This window comes from Erpetoichthys calabaricus, chromosome 18 (genome assembly GCF_900747795.2).
Source record: "Erpetoichthys calabaricus chromosome 18, fErpCal1.3, whole genome shotgun sequence".
Lineage (NCBI taxonomy): Eukaryota > Metazoa > Chordata > Cladistia > Polypteriformes > Polypteridae > Erpetoichthys > Erpetoichthys calabaricus.
The window spans coordinates 49,704,441-49,727,595 of NC_041411.2; the positions used below are offsets into that span (position 1 = coordinate 49,704,441).

At 40.3% G+C, this 23,155-nt stretch overlaps 1 protein-coding gene across 1 annotated transcript in view; it reads left to right on the forward strand.

The window, feature by feature from the left end:
- Positions 1 to 6,064: 6,064 nt before the first annotated feature.
- The window catches only part of nova2 (NOVA alternative splicing regulator 2), a 47,131-nt gene continuing 30,040 nt past the window's right edge, over positions 6,065 to 23,155 (forward strand). Inside the window, exons 1-2 of the mRNA XM_051921545.1 lie at positions 6,065 to 6,641; positions 10,004 to 10,151. Of these exons, the coding sequence (XP_051777505.1) occupies positions 6,479 to 6,641; positions 10,004 to 10,151 (311 nt within the window). The 5' untranslated portion in view covers positions 6,065 to 6,478. The remainder of the gene's footprint in view (positions 6,642 to 10,003; positions 10,152 to 23,155) is intronic.

Consider the following 23,155-nt stretch of genomic DNA (forward strand, 5'->3'; position numbering starts at 1 on the left):
GGAAGAATATCAGTTGGTCTGATGAATCACATTTTCTTTTATCAAGTGGCAGGCTGGGTCATTTACCTGGAGATGAGATGGGAACAGGATGCACTATGAGAAGATGGCAAAGTGGCAGAGGCAGTGTGATGCTTTGATCAGTGTTCTGCTGGGAAACTTTAGGTCCTGGCATTCAGCTGGATGCTACTTTGACAAGTACCACCGACTTGAAGACTTTTACAGACCATGTACATCCCTTCATGGCCACAGTATTCCCTGATGGCAGTAGCCTCTTATCAGCAAGGTAATGCATCCTGCCACACTGTAAAATTGTTCATGAACAGTTTGAGCAACATAACAAATAGTTTAAGGCATTGACTTGACTCTAAATTCCCCTGATCTCAATAGAGTTTCCGTGGAATGTACTAGAATAAGAAGTCCAATCCATGGAGGCCCTACTTCACAACTTACAGGACTTAAAGGATCTGCTGTTAACGTCTTGGTGCCGATATCACAGGACACCTTGGTCTTGTGGAGTCCATGCCTTGGTGGGTCAGAGCTGTTTTGGTGGCCTATACAATATTAGACAGGTGGTTTTAACGTTGTGGCTAATCGGTGTATTTGAGGACTGTTGGTTGATAATATTGTATTTTACTTGGATGTGAGATAATTCAGACCAAAAAAGTATTATAATAATAAATTTGTTATAGGCAGATAAATATATCCATGCACAAAAGAACATTTACAGAAATATGCATACACCATTTTCAGATGTTTCAGATACTTATGCCTACATGTGCATAAGCACATACATTTGCATTTATGGACATGTAGACATAAACATATATGTGCATACATCCAGAATTATGTACCCACTCTAAATATCAATATAGTAACACATTTTCCAGAAAGATGTCCTTTTTACAGCTTTTTTTTTTTACATTTGTGCATGTTTTAAAACACAAATGTAAAAACTGAACTACTTAAAGTGCCAGAAAGATCGTAAACCATGAAATTGTCAAGCATTTCAGAATTTCATTTGTTCACAGTTGTGTTCTTTCTGGGGACATCTATGCATGTCCACACACACTGCATTTTCTACTCACTTAAGAAATTGCTCATTTACTTAACAGAGTTCCTGAAATAAGATTTCAAAATCAGAGTGTTTTTCTCCTCTGCTTTCACTTTTAAATGAAGCTTTCAACTATGAAGTTTATTTATTTGAAGAATGTATTTACATGGATTGATTTAACAATTTCTACAGCCATTTGCTAAAGTAAATGGCTAAAAAAAATCTATTTTAACATCTTCAGAAATCTTGCTTTTGTCCACCTGTCACTGTCACGTAATTAGAGTCAGGCTGAGACCTCAGCTGCAAGAAAAGGCAGAGGACATCGAATCCATCACAGAATGAGCAGCAGAAAACCTGTCTAGGGCAGGCATGTCTAACAGATGGACCGTAGATCTGGCCTAGGGTAATTTTGGCAGCATCTTGCGAGCATGTGTGTGGTTTTTGTGTTTTTGCATTAGAAGCTTATGTATGTGTGGTTACATTCACGATTATCTGAGTATATAAACATACATCCATGCAGTTTTGTGTATTCCTCCTGTGTATGGCAGCATGAATTCCTAAGACTTTTTCCAGTCAGCTAATGAATGTTTGTCAACTTATTTTTTCTTATAGTGTCTATTGGCGATGAATATGCACATTTACATTCTTGTTGACTTTTCATGTTTTCATGTGATGGCAATCACCATAAAAGGAGCTTATTGTTTAGGTACCCATCTTGCACAAACTTTATGGTACCCCAAGTCATTGTGGACTATGGCATGTACAGATCCATAACTGAAATTCAGATGTGCAGCAACAACGGACAACATCATCCATTGGTCTTCTCTGATGAAAGCATCCACCATGTCGATGTTGACTTGTGTGCACAATATTGATGGTTGACCAGTTTGAGCTTTGTCGTCTATGCTTGTTCTTTCTATTTTAAACCTTTCTACACCTTCATTCACTTCTGTATGGAGAAAAAATCCTTTCATGAATTTCAGCAGGTTTCACTCCCTCTGCTCAAAGAAATCTCACTACGGTGCATTGTTCAACAATAGTGCTATGCCACAGCCCTGGGCTTCAACTAGACTGAAAAAGAGCATTGGGCTATGTATGTTTGAACTACCCATAAGTCACTGCCAATGTCTTATTATTGCATCACCTTGTATCTGTTATGATAACCACATAATTGTCTTTACTTTTTGATTTACCCTTATACATCTATTTATACTAATTGTTGCCGTCTGTGGAAAGAGGGCTGTAATATTGGGTGTGTGCAAAAGAAGGATAAGAAAATGGATAAGTAACTTGCATGCTTCTATGTATACATGTAATTTGTATGCTTAAATGTTTTACTCACTTTTCTGTGTTACTTTAATGATGTTGCTGTAGACCAAGTAACATTCTTGGCCAAATGTAAAAACTGGTGACATTGAATAACTACCAAAAATTGGAGTTTTTGATGTGCTTTTATTACTATCTACATATTCACTGCGTTCTGCTGTGGTTGTTGTATAGCTTTATGCTATATGCTGTTTGGGAATATAGAGGTAAGATTTAAAATTGTGAAGTCTAAAGTGTCATCCATTAGCCTTACACAGTATCACACATAAGCGCATGAAGATCCCCAACCGGACTCTTTTGAAGCTTGTGTTGCCACTCCCAGATGAAAGGGGGTGCCCACATTAAGTGTATTATCTCTTTCTTCCTCTTCAGTGCTGAGAAACTGCCCAGTTAAGGCAAATGAGCCCCGTCCCTTCTGGCTGCGCATTATAAATATTGACGTCCCCGAAAGAAATGGTGTCATAGTGGGAGATGTGTCCCCGCATGTCGGATGTCGATGAACCTGATATGCTCACCAGAGCAACCTATTTAGCGAAACCAAATAGACTACTGAAGCAGTGTTTACGCCTTTCTTTTTTGTTGTTATGCTATTTTCAGTTCTCTTTTTTTGGACTTTAACATTAAATGGGGTGGCCCTGTTGGTCCCTTCGAGATTTTCTGAGGATTCCTCCACACTTTTTTTTCCCATCACAATACAGTAGATATACTGTATTCGCTGCACAGTATGTTAATTCCATATATATCAAGTTAATTGTTAGTATCTTCTTGAAATGTTTACTTTTTGTTTTAATTAAATTATTTTGTGTTTTATCATTTAAGTAAATGTGTACATTGTCCTCAGCTTGTCAATGGACAGTGTATTTTATGAAAATGGAATTGAATGTGTATGTTCATGCTAACATCTGTTTGTATTTGCGGAAAAGTTGTTTTGATTTAATTTAATTGCACAGATTTTTGTTTTTTATTTTACATAGCACTCTTCTTTCTCATGAATTGTCTCAGAGTGCTGCTGTGATTTTTAATTTCAAAACGCAAAGAATACACACAGCCTCTGAGTTACTCTTTTACATCACAGGTGCAATTTAAGTGACCGCATCTGAAAATTACCCTAGCAGCTGGCCACTCTGCAACTTCTTTGTCCATACACCACCACGCACATAAAGTGAAGTGTGCCAGTTTGACCTTTTCACAGTGTGTGATCTGGAAGTCAAATGGCCTGAGAGGACATAAATGAAATGTTGCATTATTTCTGGAATCATGAACCTATTTCAATTCCCAGGTCAGACTGGACAGTCGTCGAGCCTCTTCAGTGCCAGCATGTGGTGATGGATGGGGGATGGCTGTTTTTATTTTTTTGTTTTTTTTTTGTTTTTTTCACAAGGGTTGTTACTAAGGTGCATTCACCCTTTTCACCAGAGCTTTATGCAACATAGAGAAGGGAAGGTAGAGCTGCACAGATGTTGCTTAGTTCCCTCCCCCACTCTCGGCATTGCTAATTCACCAATGACCAGCAGCAGCCATTCCACAATAGAGAGGGTCATTGAAATTCACAGCTATTCAGGCCCATTCATCCGGCCACTATTTACCAGACAGGCCTTCTGCAGAGGCATACACCCCTGGCCTGACTGAATGCAGTGGGAGGGGGGAGGTTATTGCATAGAGCCATCTGTATCGTGGAGAGCCTTGCAGTTCCTAAGCACCTGAGCAGCCTACTCGCACACACTCGCCCCCCCACACACACACACACACACATAATTTACTCACAGAAAGCATGTATTCATACATAGATAGCCGGATGCAAAAAGCTTAGCCACAACTCCGCCTGAGATTTTCTTAAGGGTAAGCTAGTGTAGTTGGTAGATTATTATTTGGAGCAAGGGGTCAGCTTGTTAAAATTTAGTTTTCCCATTCCCAACATTAACCGTTAAAAACCTTGAAATAACACAAGAAAACTGCATTGTAGTAAAAAGCACTCTGTGGCAACTGCTGTATATTGCAAAGGCTGCTACACTGAGAAGGCATTTGATCATGTTTCTCCAATCAAATCAAATGCCTGTATTCTGTGCAACAATCAGCCTCAGGAATTGTATAATGAGTGAGATGCAGCCAGCTTGTACAAAATAAGGATGCCAGTATACAGAAAGAATTTGCAAATTAAGGAGAGCTTTTCTAATCCCATGGCCCAAAGTATTGCTGATCTGGTAGCTTGTAGTGCAATTATATCAGGTGAATTTTTTTTTCTTATTGTGGGCATCCTATCCTTCCCCTAGGAATATCTGTGTTTCTTTAATGCTGATTGTTCTTAACGAAAATGTTTTTTTTTTTTTACATTGCATCTGCCAGGACATGCAAGTACAAAACAAGCTGAGAAACGTTAAGAAGTGGATAGCTACTCCATGCCTTGCACTACAATGCAACAGGGCAGTGGTAATCCATTTCCTTATAGTGACTGTCTCATTATACCATTTGGTATAAGCTGCAGGCTGTACACTGCATCATTAGAATGGCCTCAATGTTAATTTTACTAAAGTTATTACTAAAGTAAAATGCTGTACATTTAGCAAATGAGAAAAATCCAATTATTGAATGAATCAGGGCGGACTCACTGCTTGCTCTGGATCGGTAAATTGAACCGTGAATAAGCTGTCACTCTGAAGGACAAGAGTAGTTTCTGTTGTGCTGTCAAGACACACCTGCTCTACATACAATATGTGAAATGGTAGAACTTCTACGTAATCAGCATTCCAGTTTTAGTTTTAATAAAAATGGTGCTACTAACTGAATCTTGAGAGTGCAATGTATTTGGCTGACCATTACTGTGATTTTGTTCCATTGACAAAAAGCCATTGTGGCTCAGAGTTCAAGTGATTTATGCTGTATAATCTTAGGTATTCCAAACACCCCAAATGGGATGAACAGCACAGTAAATGATATATGACATGTAGATTTTTTTTCTTGATGCATTTGGAAACTGTGTGTTAAATTGCATATAGGAATTTGTTCCAACAACTTTAGATGGGCACTCAAAATGACACTTATTTTTGTTGTGCTTGGAAGTAGAGGCATTATGGGCAACTGACACTAACAGATTAGTTGATGGCGGTGTTACACTCTAGAGGCTAGGCAAATTAATTTGCTGTGAAAGTTGAGAACATACATTTGCCAGGAATTCTTTAAGATATAGCAAAGCTTACCATTATAGATAGCCTACAGCTGAGACAGCAGTGGAATGATTTTCTGCATGAAATTTTTAATTAGGAAAGACTAGGTTTGAAGAACAGTATTATGGAATGAGGCTGTTTGTCACTTAGTGTCCAGACCCTTTGATTAAACGCATGGGATATGAAATTATGCACTTAAGTGTATTTTTAAAGAGAAAATTTAATAAACCAGGGAGCAAACTGTAGTGGGTTCTTTCAGATCAACCCCCTAAGTACTAGATGTGGGAACTCTTTTTCCTAGGTCATCACCTCACAGAAATCATCAGAACGGGACCCTTTGGAAGGTGTAGAACATGGCCATCCCCCTCCTCAATAAAGACCGGCGCACAATAGAAATCAGCATCAAAAGGCAAGCACCGGCAGCTGCTCAAGCTGCGTAGACCTCGTCACGCGGTGAGGGTCGAGGAGGGGCAAAGTCTGTCCACGTGATTGGGGTGACTGACGTCACCGCGCGGCTCTGTGCGAACCACCAGTCAGTTCTGGGATGCTATCGGCAGAGACGCAGCATCTCATCTTGGAAAGACTAATCATTCAGTCGTGTCGCCCGCTGCAGCATCCTATCCCTGTACCCTGCAGACTGCTGGTCCAGACAAAGGAACCCGTTTGTCTGTCTGTTTGCGTCTCGTTTTGTCATTTTGAAATTCACGATCCTTGAAATTCCCAGATCGATTTAAACGAGTGAGCTTCTCTGCCTTAAAGGAAGAAGAGGAGGAGGAGGGCGGCGCAAGGCAACAATCTGATCCTTCTGGCTCCATCCATTGTGCGCGTCACACAATTGTTCTGCACGAGCTTTTCCCGCACGCACTCCACAGACCGTGGCTTTTGGAAGCCAGCGAGAGGGAGCACGCCTCCGGAACGCGCACGTCACTCCCGCACGAGCATGAAAATGATGACAGGAGGCGCAGTCCATCAAAACGGGATTTTCTCCAATTCTCATCATCACACGCAGCAGTCGCACATGGAGTCGGACACCCCGGACTCCCGTAAGAGACCCCTGGAGACCCCCACTGAGGCGAGCAGCACCAAGCGTACGAATACTGGAGGTAAGATGGTTGCGAAAGGTTGGGCCGTCTAGGGCGCATTCCTCCAGGATGCTGATCAGCATCACTCAGCGCAGTTGTTGAGGCACAGTGCATTGTGTGACCAAAGCGTGTTGTTGTGTGTTTAGCATTTTGTGAGATTTTAGGAGTCTGAAATCTGAGTGTGTGCATGTGCTGTATGTTTCCTATTGTCCGTGAGTCGAAGAAGAAGAGTGGTTATGTGCTTGAGGTGCGTGCCCAGCAAGTGCACCAACCTAAATGCATCTGAGGCACAGTGATCTGTTTATCAGCCAATGCGAAGCTGCCTGCAACACAGACAAGGCTGCGTATAGGAGCAGACACGGCCTGGTAGGCAAAAACAGATCCACAACTTCCAAGGAGCAGTGTGATGATGGAGATCACAATGGTAGCTGCTAGCATCCGAAACGAAAGACGACGAATCCACCGATTACCGAAAGGCAGCCATTCGCAGCTCGATACGTTCATACGAGGGTGGGTGGATAGCGGGTGGGCTTATTAGGGACGCCACACGCATTTCAAACACCTTACATCTACTATCTTACTAATCACGGTATTACATTGTGTCTATATAAAGCGAACGCTCATGCCCCACACATATTTCACACCTCCGCACCGTTATATGTAGAAAGCGGCAACGAGAAGCGCAATGAATCAGTGCCAAAGGGAAAAAAAAAGATGGTGTGTGTGTAACAGTCTTTCTTTTTTTAGGGACTGTGTGTGGGGGCGTTTTGTTTTCCTGGTCTGAGACTGAGGGTCTCAGCGGCATGCACAACATAATATCCTAACTTTGCTATCGGAGCAGTGAAGGGCAGTGCTTGCAGTGAAGGAAGTGGAAGTCGCGCTCAGGCCACAGAATATGCGCGTTTTCTTGTTATTGTAATTATTCCGGATGCATATGTATATAGTGATTTGATGCCACTCTGGATGTGGAGGGTCGCCGACTTACCCGCCGGTGTCGTTAGTAATCCCCCATTACTGCGCACTAGGCTGGATTCTCCGCATCCCAAAGCAGCCCTCCCTCTGAGATGTCGCATCATCCCAGTGTGGGGGGTTGGGGCCCAGAAGACCAGGCCAGATGCATGACATCCTCCCAGCACTGCTTCAAAATATTATTTCCTTGACGAAATTTCACTACAACATGCAGATAGGAGTCATTCTGACTGCTGGCCTGGGTTTCAGAACTTTAAGTTTCTCCACATGCTGCTGATGCCAAATACAGTAAAGCTGCCAAGAGCTTCTTGGCTGCTTTGTGCTATTATGCAAAAGAGATGCAGTGCTTCATGTACAGCAGGAGGCAAACAATCGTGCCACTTTCATGTTGCCTTAAAAGCAGCACACTTTACATACCTCCTGCCAAGGGTAGCAGTTTGGAGATGTGACATTATTGTACCTAACCATGTCTCAGGCTCCCTTCAAGTATCATTTAAACATTACACTGGAACTGTGACTTCCTGAGAAGTCTAAAGGTATAGTATATGTTGCTAGCGTAAAGCTTCACTCCACCTGCTAATGTCCGAAAAAGGAAATCTCAGTGGCACTTGCAAAGTTAGTTGGGAAGTGTGGTTGCCACACACCAGAGATATATGTATACTTGGACCCATCTTCTTCCCATCGGTGAAACTCCCAGACCATGAACTTCAATGTCTGAGGCATTCAGAAATCAAAATTTAAGCACTAGCAGGAGGGCGGGGTTCCCGCAGCTTTGACAGCACCAGCCGCAGTGCAAGGGAAATCCTCTCATAGCGACAGGGCCTGTTCTGCATTTAATGGGATTAAAACTAGTTGAGTGGTTTAATGAAAGATTAAAAAATCCCCAGAACAGATAATCCAAACCCCTCCTCCTTACTACTGAGACCATACTGGAACACGGACCAGTGGAATTTGGAGTCCATGTGTGGAGCTGTCTCACATGGTAGAAGCTGGGTGGTCATGCTTGTGCCATCCTGTCACAGTAAAGGAGGTCTACTGTCTCCTAACCCGATGGGATAAATAGAATGCTGCCAAGTGTAAAGTCTAAATAGGCAGCGTGTTACTCTGGGAGAAGGAACTTTGGCACTCAATGTGATGCCAATGTCCAATCTAGGATAAACAAGAGTATTGGAGAAGATTGTGCTAGGGTGGATAGTAGGAGGCCAGGGACTAAACTCCAGTAGACATTGACCTATCGGGGGAGGTACTGATACAAAAAGGATCAGCTGAATCCTTTTGTGCAGGCGTTTCAATGAGTACTAATGGTTTTAATACTTGGTTGCCATATCACTCATAGCATGTTACTAACATCTGATTCATGAACAAAGCATTCAAGGGCTCCCACACAATTTAATAAGGTAGTCTGTGTATAAGGTAGGTACTTTTCCATGTATCCAAAAATGTGTGTATAGGATGTTCCACTTTGCTGTGTCTTTTAAATGGTCCAAAATGAGAGTTTTAGGACATCACTGGCAGCAGTCCTGCATGGTGAAGCATTTCAAGATGATTATTTCTGTTTTTTTTTAAATTCCTTGCAGTATCTGAAGAGTTGTTGCATGATTGGTGTGTTGGCAGCCTTTGAGTAAGGTAATGAGTCACAAGGTTTCTCAGGTCAAATGCCCACTCTTCTCATGTAGCTTTTCAGCAAAATCCACCTACATGTTCATGGACCATTTTCTTTTCTACTGTAGTTTAAAGAAAACATTTCTTTTGACATTTTACTCCTAGTGTCTCATACTAAGTATATTTGATATTTTATTTGTTTATTTATTTTTGCTGATGCCCTAAAGCTGCAATGTCAGAATTTCTGCTATCAATTGCTACAAACCAAACCAGAATCTGAGAGGTCCACAAGGCAACTTATAAAACAGTTCCAAATAAAGCCTTCTCTTTACTAGTGTGTACAGTAAGAGTCTGGAAAGGTTCTGCTTACGAGGCCATATTTGGAAACTGTGCAGTGTTATCTTCTCTACCACATGAGTATCTTAACTGACGTAGAGGACAGGATGACATGGTGGCACAGTGAGTGGTGCAACACTTCATGGATTCAGCGTCCTGCTTGGTTCACTGTGTGTATTTTGCATGTTTACCCTTTGAGTGTGTTTTTTTTCTCCTACATCCTCAAAGAAATGCCTGTTGTTTTAAATTTGTTTTTTCAGCAAGGGTGGGACAACTCAACTGGATGTCTATGAGTAAATTGCACAGAAATATTAGGGAAAAAGTAATATAAAGAATTGTAGGCAAATAATATGAGTACTTTGTGGATCAACAAGTCTCAATGTTGCTTTTTAAACATTAGGTGATTGAGAAATGACACAGCGTATTCTAGATGCAACTTTTACTTACGGTATGTTCTTATGTTCTTCCATCCACAGAGGAAGGTGAATACTTTTTGAAGGTCCTCATCCCCAGTTACGCAGCTGGATCCATCATTGGAAAAGGGGGCCAAACCATTGTCCAACTGCAGAAAGAGACAGGGGCAACGATCAAACTTTCAAAATCAAAAGACTTTTATCCAGGTGAGTTTTTATGGGTTTTTTTTTTGGGTGATCTTTGCTTTCTGTCATCTATCACTGTCAAGACGAACCTTCGCATATACTGTATTAATATGGAATCTATATGACGTCATTCAAGATACTTGTATACTCATAGTTTTTACACTAAGCTTCTTGTCTGCCTATTAGTGGGCATACATATGATGAGATTTCAAATGTAAAAGTAAATGTGGTTTAACAGGGGCTTCAGATATTTGGTTTGTAATCTACTTGGTGGTGGTTTCAGAACTGATTCAGCAATCTCATCTTCCAGTAAAGTTGTAGTAGGTGCTTCTTTCTTCTCAGCTGTGTTTTTAAGTTGTACTGGTATAGGGCCTTATCATGGAAATGTGTTGGTTTGATTGTTCATTCTAGAGGGCTCAGAGCCTCACCATTGAGGAAGAGGCACTCTACTCTTAATCCTAAAGGAATAAGGGCACTAGACAGAGCCGTGTCACCCATTCTGGAAACACATTTGTGTGTGTGTTCCTTCAACTGCTTCTGTCTTTGGCCCTTCTGCCTGCTGTGGAATACTGTAATCCTGGACCCTGATTATGTTTTTTGTGTTTAATACCCAGCCAGGCCCGCGGATATTACAGACATTAGTGACTCCTCTTCCATAAGCTGCTTAACAGCTAAGCCTTTCAGAGTGAAAGATTAAAATCTGCAATATTATATTGGCAGGAAAATGGTGGGCGTCTGAGTGCATCCTTTAGACTGCCAATGGGACAAATACACAGTGGGGCTGGTGCCTCACCATTGTTTTTTTTATTTTGTTTTTTTTTTTTGGTTATATAGTGACTTCCTGGTTGTAAGATAATGCTGGCTGTGTTCTATGCAGCCTTTAATTCAAGCCATCCAAACAGGAAAATATACTATGGCTGTCTACTCGAGGAGTTACTAGCTTCCAGTTAAGTGGTGTGCATATGTGTGTGTCTACCAGAGTATAGAAATGACAATATTTCTTACAGGGATCATGGTATATATGAACATTTACATGTTTGCATCTATGAGTGAATTCATGTAAGTGAACAGCATAATTTTTAGTGTGACTGTTTCCACAGTGAAATTCAGAACAACATGCTTGTAAAGCACACAAAAATATAATTTATAACAATGGAAGATGGCCAGGTTCAAACCTACAAAAATGTCAACAGGGAAAGAGGCAGGCTACAGAAGTGAATGAATGCAAATGAGCATTAATGAGTTTAATTCAGTGTGTTACTGTTCAAGTGTGACTACGCATGAGTACCTAAATGTGTGCGTCTGTGGGATTGTCAATTAGGATGTGCATGTCAGTGAATGAATGACTGGAAAAACTACACAGCAACCCAAATTTTCTCTTCTGTAGTCCCTTTGAATGTGAGTAATATCTCCAAAAGCTTTGGATGTTGGTGTGGACATATGTAAATGTATATTTTTGATTATATGTGGACTGGCAAAATATGTATTTGTGAACATGTGTGAGAGTGTGCACTTCTGTTTTTTTGCTAGCGTGTGTTGTGGGCGCACAGTGTATCAACCACTTAGACTGTAAACCGAGAAGCTGTAAACTTCTTTAGGTTTGGAGAAGTACAGGATAGTTGGCTTCTTGGTCCCTATAACCCCATGTTGTGCTTCTGACAAACAGGTTAAAGCAGATTTTAAGAGAAGGCATGCTTCTGTTGAGGTAGGTGGAAGAGCAAAATCATCCTAATTCATTGTGCCGATCTATGATTGTCATATAATAGCAGAACTATGTGTTTGCTGAGGCTTGTGCAAAGGGCAGGTAGGCAGGAGTTGTTATAGATTACTGTTCAATAGACAACTTTGTCCTCTACTTAAGAGAACAGATCTTTAATCATTTTCTCTCAACTCTAAAGCCTCCCCAGCTGGAGACTGCTGCCTTTGCATCGAAACTCTGTGCAGCTGCAAGCTGTGGGCTGGCTTTCCAACTTGTTTTCATGATGTAAGTGCCTCCGTGCTTCAGCCTCGGAGCTGCTAGCTGATTGGAGTCCAGTGAGCCACGTGTTAGCGTGTACGCTTATGTGACCATTTGGGGGAATGTATACCTGCTTATTGGTTCAACATGCTTTTCTCTACAGATGGCTGTTCATCTTTATCTTCGTTGGTGTGAGTGTGAGTCCGTGTGGGTGCCCACAGCATTTGCCAGTTGTGCTGCTATCATGTTGATTGCAAAGGTGCTGATTTGATTACCTACCCTCTGTAAAAATTCTGTTTTTTATATCAGAAGGGCAGCAGATGGCCCACATTGTCTTTTTATTAAGTGGATGCTGATGGAGTACGTGCTCAAGAATTGGGGCAGAAGAAAGTGTACATTTCTCAGCAGTGGAGACCTCATTCAGTTCAAACAAGGAGAAACTGAAATTAGACACAGAAAAAAAAGCCCTAGCCTGCTGCTGCTCCTCCTCCTCCTCCTCCTTGTCTGTTCTTTTTTGCTCAAGATGCTGTACACGCACCGGTGGAGTCCTGCTGAGCTCTCACAAAGCCGTCATTGTCAGCCTGTATGTCATTGGTTGCTCCTGGGATTTTCATTAAAGTGATAGTCCAGCAAGCAGGTGTGCGGCACATCCCTGTGGACTTCAGCACTATATAACCTATGCAGTACAATCTAGAATATTCGGGTAATCAGTACTCAATCTAAAATTGCACCGTATGGCATAGAGATCCATATTCAGACCGTCATACTGAGCTCCATTACATTAGCTGGTCTACAAAACTGCAATGTAAAAAACGCAGATTGGCCAACACACCCCTTAATTATTAATTATTTAGGCTGATTTACAGACCCAAGAGAGAATTGCATGGGCTGGCATGCAGACCCACAACCTAGAGCTAGCATACAGACCTAGAATTAGAAATACATAGGCCAACATGCAGAGCCAGTGTTAGATATACAGACACAGGTCCACAATTACACTGGCACTCAACCCCACAGTCAGAATCAGTCAGGTTGGTACACAGATCTGGAGACAAGGCCATGTAAACTGACAAGCGTTGTAGATCAACAGGAAAGACCAAAAACAATAGACATCATTAGATACTGTCCGACATTTTAATAAAATCAATTTTACCCAAAGAGCCTCATGAATTCATCCTCCGAAGTCAGGATGAGGAGAGTTTCTTTTTATTATTAAAACATCCAAATTGTCATTGGAGCTGTGCCAGTGTGCTGCAAAGGGGAGGGGCCTGCACAGCATCCTCTCATGTCTTGTCTCCCTTTTCTTTGCAGCCTGTGCGTCTCTACCGCTTGGCGCCTTTCCGTCCCCCTGTGCTTCTTGCTTTCCCAGTCCCAGTGAGCAGCTGCTCTCCCATTTGCTTCTAATCCCAGATGAAGCTCCTTCCTATTTTGTCTTGCTGATTAATTTCCCCAAAGGCTGACAAAGCCATCAGCTGTTCATGCTGCACATAACCCCCCCATCCCAACATGATCACACACAATCTGGGTTTCACTTTAATTAGAGTGCCATCATTCCTGTTAATTACAACTGTCCATCTCACAGAGGCACTGGTCAGCAGTGCAAACGAGGGACTGTGGAGCTGACCTTCAATCTTGTGCAGTGGGCCTGAGCAAGGTGCCCTTCCTCTAGCATGAACAGTACTCTGGCATGCCAGGAAGTACTGATGACAGCTAAGATAGGAAAGAAGGGTAAGGAAAAGTAGAATGTGTGCATCTCTATAAGCCCGTGTTATACTTGGTTGTATCAGTGAGCATTAATGTGTGTATAAATAGCATAAGTACTGTATTTCTATAAATATATGTGTGCATCAGCGTTTGTCTGAAAGTGTGTATGTGTCTGTGTTTATTTGTCTGTAATCGTGTTTGTGTGTGTCCATTAATAAGAGTGTGTGCGAATGTCTTCAAAATCATTGGAAGTGTATGCATCGCTGTAAATGTGTGCCTGCGTATGTCTGTTAGCATACATGTGTGCATGCGTCAGTAAGAATATTAAGTGTGCACTAGTCTGTGCTCATGTATGCTTCTGTTTATAATCATTTTTGTGGCATGTATACTTTGTAAATCACTGTGTATTTTTTGTGTGAAGGCTTACTACTTTTAATATGTATATTGGGGGTATATATATCCTCACAGGTACAGTAAAATATTTCAGTTTATGACGAATAAACCTTTGATTACGTTTTAAAAATGTAATATATGTTCATATTGAAGAAAAACAGTTTGTTTTCAGCTGCATTACAGTTTTTTTGTTGTGTGGATTCCGGTATCAGAAATAAAGACAAATTGTAAATGGAAATGATGGGAGTGTAAGCATTACCTCGATTTCTTAGGTGTGCTTGCATATATACAGTTCATTAATTAAATTCAGTATCTTCTTTGATGAAAAAAAAGCATGGCAGCATTTCTAAAATCAGGGAAAATTCTTAGCTACCCAGTGGTTTTTATTTCAGATTCCAAGTTTGCAACACTGCCATGTGTTCACACTCCAATAAGTATGAGCATCCTGAAATGTTTTGGTAAACCACAGAATGAGATGCTCCAAATGAGAACCAGATTCATTAAGTACATGGGCCTCTGCTAGGCTTGTGTGTGTCAGAGAACACGTTGGGAGGTGGAACCAGAAAGCATCCTTATCTCCTGGTGGCCCAAATCTAAACCATTGATGTCTTCAGCTCTGTCAGTTAGGAAGCGCATCCACACAGTGGATGGATGAAGGGAATTCTGAACTTTTGTTTCACTGGACCAGATGCTGCCCTGTGATAGCTTCTTAAGTACCAAAGGGTAATGGGGCTTGGGATACCATGGAGCCCTCCCTCTCCCACAACCTTAGTTTGTGGGCCAGAGTCACACTGCAGATCCCCTTTGTGCCCCAGTGTGTGGCAGGTAGGGGGAGGGGTACGCAGCTGCTGAAGAAAGGAAGGATTAGCCAGCTGCCAAGCTAAGCGCCGACTCAGACAGGGAGAGTGAGCTGCATGCTAATGACTGACCAAGCAAGCTTCCACCAAGGCACTTTACGCTGTTCTAGCAGCCCATGGAGGGGGACTGGTTGGAGGCTGATGAGTTTGGTCACACATAAGATGGATGCAGTTATGGATCTGGACAGGACATCAAAATCAGAGTGCCCATTTATGTCATATCTATAAACCCTGATTACCTCAGCCAGGCTTATTGTACCCAACTCAACAAAGGTAGTGTCATAAACCAGGTTCACTATTCCAGTATAACTCTACACTCATGGTCAGAATAGCAATGTTTCAGGGTGTCGGGTCCCGTTTAATGTTTTTAGGTTATACCAGTCAAGCTAAGATGCATCTATTCAGTAAGAATCAACATGAGCAGGTCCGCCTTCACAAACATTTGGAGTATGTGTAGTGATATAAGAATGGAGGTTGTGCGGCTAGCTTTTACCAGAGTTACTTCAATCCAGCCCTTCTTCTGTTTTTCCTCTCTGTACTCATGGGCGCCATCTTTATTCTGTTTACATGCAGAAAGAGTAGTTGCTATGGTGACGACATTATCTCAGAGTTTGCAATTGGGGAAACTGAATGAAGATCATGACTCCTGCAGAGTTTGTACAGAGGGGGAAGGGCAACAAGTCTCTGTGGGACTGACTTACATCACCTACAAAGAATTCCTGATTTTCTCCAGGTCTTTGTTAATCTGTCCTTGAAGGCACTGCCGTCCTTCATATAGCCAATCTCTAGTCAGGCCTATGGGCAAATCAGAAGTGGCCAAGTATGTTTGCCTTCAATTGTGCTGTGTTCTTATTATCACTGGAGACAAATCAGAAAGCAATAAGAAAGATGAGGGCTCAATCAGGAAAATCACGTCTTCATCGTGTTTAAGTTTCCCTTCATGACAGTTAATGGGCACTTATGCCAGTTGCCTTCAACTCCTGCCACTCATGAGGTCATTGTAGCATTCACGAAATAAGATTTTTTTGTTCTTGTGGACTCTTCCAATAAAATAAACTGAATATACAGTTTAGTAATCAGAATTTGAGCAATAGCAGAAGTACTTCATTAATTAGCATCCATTCATACATCTGTGAAAATTTAACTTACCAATGAGCTGTGAGCAAAAAAGTGTGTCACCTGTTTGATGTATTATTAGCCATGCGTCCTTCTAATTTCTAACCCACTTAGCCAGGAATATATATAAGCCAGTAGGCTTATTATAGAACAACATTAATAAATTCTTGTCAAATTCTGCAAAATGCTTTCCACCTTTTTTTCATAAAGAATTTTATTATAGCTTATATAACATGAAACATTGCGTTCCCATTGCTTTATGTAGAGAGGGATAAGACTGAAATAATAACGCATAATCAGTGTAGTATAGGAAGTCAGGTGAATTTATGTTGCATAGTTTTATCATATCCAGGTTACTTCTGAGAACATAATTTATGGATTAGACATAATAGTGTGTCAGACATTATCTGACAAATAAGAAATTATTTTTCCTCCAAAATGGTCTTGAATTAGGATTGTTATAAAACATATGACCTGGCAAGACTGGTTATTGAAGGCATCATTAACAGGGTTCAGTCTCTGATGGATTTTGGATAATTGAATCTTAGAAGATTCTATCTAATGCACAACTTTAAGTTAATATGCACTGTGCGTCGCAAAGTATGCAGTATGACTGAATTCCATTGCTTATCTTGTATCAATTCCATTGTGGTGTAAAAAGCGATAATGTCAGCATTGTCATGTGCACACATATATACACTCTCAGTGAGCAAATTATTAGGAACACTATACTTATACTGGGTAGGGTCCTTCCTTTTACTCTCAAAACAACCTCAGTTCTTTGTGGCATGGCTTCCACAAGATGCTGGAAGTATTCCTTTGAGATTCTGGTCCATATTGACATGATTGTATCTCATGGTTTCTGAAGATTTGTCAGCTGCACATTTGTGCTTTGACTCTCCCGTTCTAATACATCTCAATGATGTTTCACTGGATTCAAATCTGAAGACTGAGAAGGCCACTGAAGAACACTGAACTCATTGTCATGTTCATGAAACAAGATTAAGATAATTTTGCTTTGTAGAATTGTGCTTTATCCAGCTGGAATTAGCCATTACAAGATGGATAAATCGTGGCCATGAGGGGATGCACATGGTCAGCAACAATACTCAAATAGGCTATAACATTCAGCCAAGTATTAACGGACCCAAAGTTTGCCAAGAAAACATTCCCCACACCATTACACCACCGTCAGCCTATACTGTTGACACAAGAAAGGTTGGGTGCATGGAGTCTTATCAAATTCTGACCCTATCATCTGTGTGCCTCAGCAGAAGTCGAGATTCATCAGACCAGGCTACAGCTTCCCAGTTTTGGTGATCCTGTGCACACTGCAGGCTTAGCTTCCTGTTCTTGGCTGATGGGAGTGGAACTCAACATGGTCTTTTGCTGTTGTAGCCCATCTGCCTCAAGGTTCGATATGTTGATCGTTCTGAGATGCCTTAACCCTTCTGTCAGCAGAAACCTGTCTGACCATTCTTCTGTATGACCGCTCATCAATAAGGCATTTTTGTCTGCAGAACTGCCACTTACTGGATACTTTTTGTTTTATTGTATCATTCTGAGTAAACTGAAATACAGAATACAGAAATACTCAAACCAGCCACTGTTGAAATCACTGAGAACACATTTCTTCCCAATTGTGGTGTCTGTTGTGAACTTTAACTGAAGCTCCAGACCTGCATCTGTATGATTTTATGCAGTGTGCTGCTGCCCCATGATTGGCTGGTTAGATATTTGCTTGTATATGCAGGCATACAAGTGTTCCTAATAATTTGTCCAATGGTGAATATACAATGGATTTAGAAAATAGTCACACCTCTTTACTTTCTGCACACTTTACTGTATTGTAGATTAATTTTCATTTGGATACATTTGCCATTTTTGCCCATCAGTCTACACTCAATAACCCAAAGCAAAATATGTTCTTAGAAAGTTTGTTAATGTATTAAAAATCACAAACTGAATTCTCTCATTTCTATAAGGATTCAGAGCCTTTCCTGTAACATTCCAAATGATGGTCAGCTGCATCCTGTTTGCCTGAATTGTTCTTGAGATGTGTCCAGAAGTTAATTGGAGTCCATCTGTGTCAAACTGAATTGATTGAACATCATTTAGAAAGGCACACACTTGTGTATAAAAGGTCCCACAATTCACACTGCTTGTTGGGATAAAAACAAAGTCATGAAGTCCAAGGAACTCTCTGCAGACATCTATAATCAAACTGTGGGTGACACATAGATCAGGAGAAGGGTATTCAACCATTTCTTAAGCTTTTAGTGTTCCCAGGAGCATAGTGGGCGTAAATAATTATGAAATGGTAGAAGTTTGGAATCACCAGGACTCTTCCTAGAGCTGACCACTCTGGCCAAACTGAGTAACTAGGCAAGGGAGTAACTGAGTAATTGGCCCATGGTCAGGGAGGTGATCAAGAATCCAATGGTTACTCTAACAGAGCTTCAGAACACATAAGACAGTTTAAAGGACTATGAGAACATGAGGAGAAAGATTCTTTGTCTGATGACACCAAAAAATTGAACTCTTTGTTCAGAACTCCCGGTACTATGTCTAGAAAAGACCAGGCAATGCTCATCACCTGCCTAATGTCATCCATAGGGTGAAGTATGGTGTTGGCAGCATCATGGACATGTTGGTCAGTGACAGGTACAGGGAGACTGGTCAGAATTGAGGGAAGGATGAATGCAGCCAAATATAGAGAGATTATTGAAGGAAACCTGCTCTAGAGTACATACAACATCAGACTGGGATGGCAAGTTCACCTTACAGTAAGAGATACAGTTAGGACAATGTGGCTTCAGAATGAATCTCTGACAGTCCTTGAGTGGAACACAGCCAAAGACCAGACTTAAACCCATGTGTGGAGAGAGACCTGAAGATGGGCAGTTTACCAGACACTTCCCTTCCCATCTAATGAAACTTGAAAAAGATGCGCCAGGAAAGAATACAAATCCAGGCTTGACAATAATGGCATATTTGTCAATTTAAACTTAATCTCAACAAGAATAAAGTGTGCAGAAAGTTATGGAGTCCTTATATACTTTCTGAATCCATTTTATATGTGTGTTTCTGTGTGAAATTTACTTCTTCCTAAGCCTGTCCAACAAATTACCATGAAAAAGATCTATCCATCATATCCATCTATCCATTTCTTCAATCCAGTAATCTATCTGTGGGCTTCAAGGAGAGATTAGTAGATAAAAAATGTGTTATTGATCAAGTCTCCATAGTGTAACATCTTTCAATTTCTGGACCTGCTTTTTCATTATCAGGTTTGTGGGGTTAATTCTATATGACTAGTGGAATGATTATTATGAACTAGAAATGACTTTAAATGTATAACAAACCTTTGTGGCTCCAGGAATCTGCAGGAGAGAGGAAGTTCTGTTATCCTTTTTTGACAATAGTGAGATGCACCTGCTAACATGGAAATTTGCAACATGCCTTCATCCTTTCATTGTTTTGAGCTCACCTTTCACTAAGGGGTCAAGAAGCATTAGAATTGATGCAAAAGGTGCAAGGATACGGTCTTACATATGTAGAAAATTATTTAACAGCCAATTGATTTTTACTGAGTCAATGACCCAAAAAAAAGTATAAATGTTACTCTTTACAGGTAGATCAGAAATTATTGAAATGACTGTTGTAGTATTTATTGTTGCCAGGAAAACACAATACCATATGCAACTGAAGATCTCTAACCCTAACCTTACACATTGACAGTCCAGTTGGTATATCCTTTTAATGAGCTCATATAACTGTAACTATTGACTCTCACTTATTTTTTAGTCTTTAAAAGGAGACATAATAGGTAACAAAATGTTGATTATTTTGTTAAAAAAAAAATCAAGATTATGAAAAAAAAAGAAGCTGAAAATATCATCCATTCATCCATCCACCCTTATCAAACTTCTTTAAACCAGTGAACAGTGAAGGGGCCGGACTCTGCCACAATAGCATTAAATGACACTGTCTCTGGGCTCCATGCATCTTCCACCCCCAGACACTGTGTGTGTGGTGTTTGTACATACTTCATGTGTCTTCCATTGTTTTTTTCTCCATGCACTACAGTTCTTCCTTATACTGTACATATTAAATATTTGGTGTTTTATGTTAATTGATCATTCCTGGTTGCTGAGTGTGAGGTTGTGCATGACTATGCATCCAGTCCAAGGTTGGGTTTCTTGTGGAGGGGCCCAACGCTGTGCAGATAGACTCCAGCCATCTTTTCCAAACTCTTAATTGAATTAAGTGGGTTTGAGAATTTAATATTTTATATTGTGCAATTTATAATGTATTCTAAAAGCTCAAAAAGTAAAGCTTTCATGGAGTTCTAACACAATATTCTGAAACCAAACCTTGTGTAGCTGAAAGTATAAACGCTTTACCTTTTCTTATACATTCTCCAAAAGTCATGTCCTTCTGTGTTTTTCATGTCTAAACTCGGGATTCAACCCACTTAATCTTATGAAGCACTCTTCAATTTATGTGGCCCAGTGCACTATACAAAATTACAAATTTGGTATGGAAAAAGAGATTACATCTTAAGAAAAAAAGACTTTACTGAGCTTTTTTTTCAGTATCTGGTTTTGAAAAACGTGTTTCATCACAAAGGAATCTATTGTTACTTTAAATATACAGATGGGTGTCTTTAGTATTATGAGCCCAACAACAGGGATCTTATTTTGCTCATGTGCAGTTTTTTAATATTTCCTTGCATAACAACGTAAGAAAAATGAGAGGAGACCATATAAAAGTCATATAAAACTTGAATAAAAGTCAAGGGATGTTATGCTCAAACTAGTAAGATTGCATCTGGGGTATTGTGTTCATTTCTCTTCACCACACTACAAGAAAGACATAGCAGCACTTGAAGCTGTGCAGAGGAGAAAAAACAGGTACATCCCAGGTCTTATGGATATGTCCTACTGTGACAGACTCAGAGAATTAAGCCGGTTTAGTCTTAAGCAGAGGAGACTGCATGTGGACCTAATCCAGGTCTTCAAAATCTTCATTGATAAAGCAGATCCAGCAGAATTCTTTCATCTTAATGGTTAATCACATACCTGAGGGCACCAGTGAAATTTAAGGGAAAGCGTATTTGGGACTGAAGGCAAGAAGCAATTCTTTATGGAAAGAGTTGTGGTAATCTGAAACAAACTACGGAGACATGTTGAAGCAGAAAGCTTGATGGCCTTTCTGAAGCATCTGGATGAGATATTGTAACAGCTCAACTATTAGCTAAACAAATAGGCTTGACTGAATGTTTTTTTCTCGTTTGTCAGATTTCTCATGTTCTTATTTATAGTTGGTAAGCAGCCACTGGCTAAGAGATGGGTGACGCTATACCTTCAGACCACAGCAGCCATTTGCTATTGTACTTGAATAGCCCAGTTTGATTCAAATTTTAAAAATATTAATCTAGTTCCATAGTAGAAAATCTGCATAAAAATCTCAGATTCTTGTAATTTCTTATATGTACACATCTTGACTGCATGATTGACTACACTTATTAGAGATTTCTCAGTCAATCAAACATCTTTCGAACATATCAGATGGGGCAATGTGTCTAGATCCATAAGCTGTAACTTGACATTAATTCAAAAATCCTAGATAAAGAGGAATATGAATGTTATTTTCTTACCACATTTTTTCTTATACTTTTGCACAGTAAGAGGGGAAAAGAGTGATGTCCTGTTCACAGAGTGACAAAAATGTTTGAAATGCTTGCTTATCACTCATTTCCAAGCCATTTGGTTTCCAGCAAATTCTGCTGGATATACAGAACAGTATGCAGAAATGGCAGTCTTTGTTAAGCTTTTCTTTACCCACATGTATGTGTGTATAGCATGTTAGGTTTCAGATTTTTATTGGTCTTTATTCTCCTATCGGCTTGCCTGACACTTTTGCTTGGGAAATCCCCTTGGGATTAATAAAGTATCTATCTATCTATCTATCTATCTATCTATCTATCTATCTATCTATCTATCTATCTATCTATCTATCTATCTATCTATCTATCTATCTATCTATCTATCTATCTATCTATCTATCTATCTATCTATCTATCTATCTATCTATCTATCTATCTATCTATCTATCTATCTATCTATCTATCTATCTATCTATCTTGATTCTTTTCTCCAAAATGTCATTTACATGTGATGGATTGTACTCTTGTGCCTATGAACACATTTCTGCTTTGCAAATGACAAAAATTGTACCAGTAAAATGGGAAAAGGGAACTTGAATTGAGAACAGGGAGCATTAAGAAACAGTTTAACTGCTTGCAGTTTCTCAGGTAGGTGTATTTCATCTTGAAGATTCAATTTGTCTCTTTTTTCATGTGCGGTGTTCCAGGTTATTGTCTTATCATTTTATTCCTGTAGTTTCTCTGTATTATTTCTTTGAATCTTAAATTTTTAGCACATTATTCAATGAGCCCGACATACTTGTACCCTGCTTTGTCTTGTGTCTATGGCTCAGGAATGTGTAGTAGCCCTTTTGACTGGACAGGGGGTGTGTTATTTTATTTTCTGGACTCCTCTACAGGTGGTGGTTGCACTGGAGCAGTGATTGTCACACAAGGATGCTCAAGTGCTCTGAGTTTGAATCCTGAGCCTGGTCATTGCCTATGCGCATGTTCTTCTGTGTCTGAGTATTTTATTTCTAGGTACTCCACTTTTCTCTCACATCTTCAAGAACATGCTTGTCAGGTTGACTGGTTATTCCAAACTGGTCCATTTGTAAGTGTGTGTTTGTGCATAAGTAGACTCAACAAGTAGACAGATGCCATGTTTAAGGCTGTTTTCTGCCTTGGTCCTGTTCAGCCACTAACAAATATGAATTAAATTTAGCCAGGTCAGGGGATGTTATGTTATGCTCTGATATGCTCCTGGCAACCCCAGGCCTGGTTCATAGACTTCCAAGTGTTTTATAACACTGTAGCCAGACTCCTCATTAGGGAGGACCGTATGTTCTGTT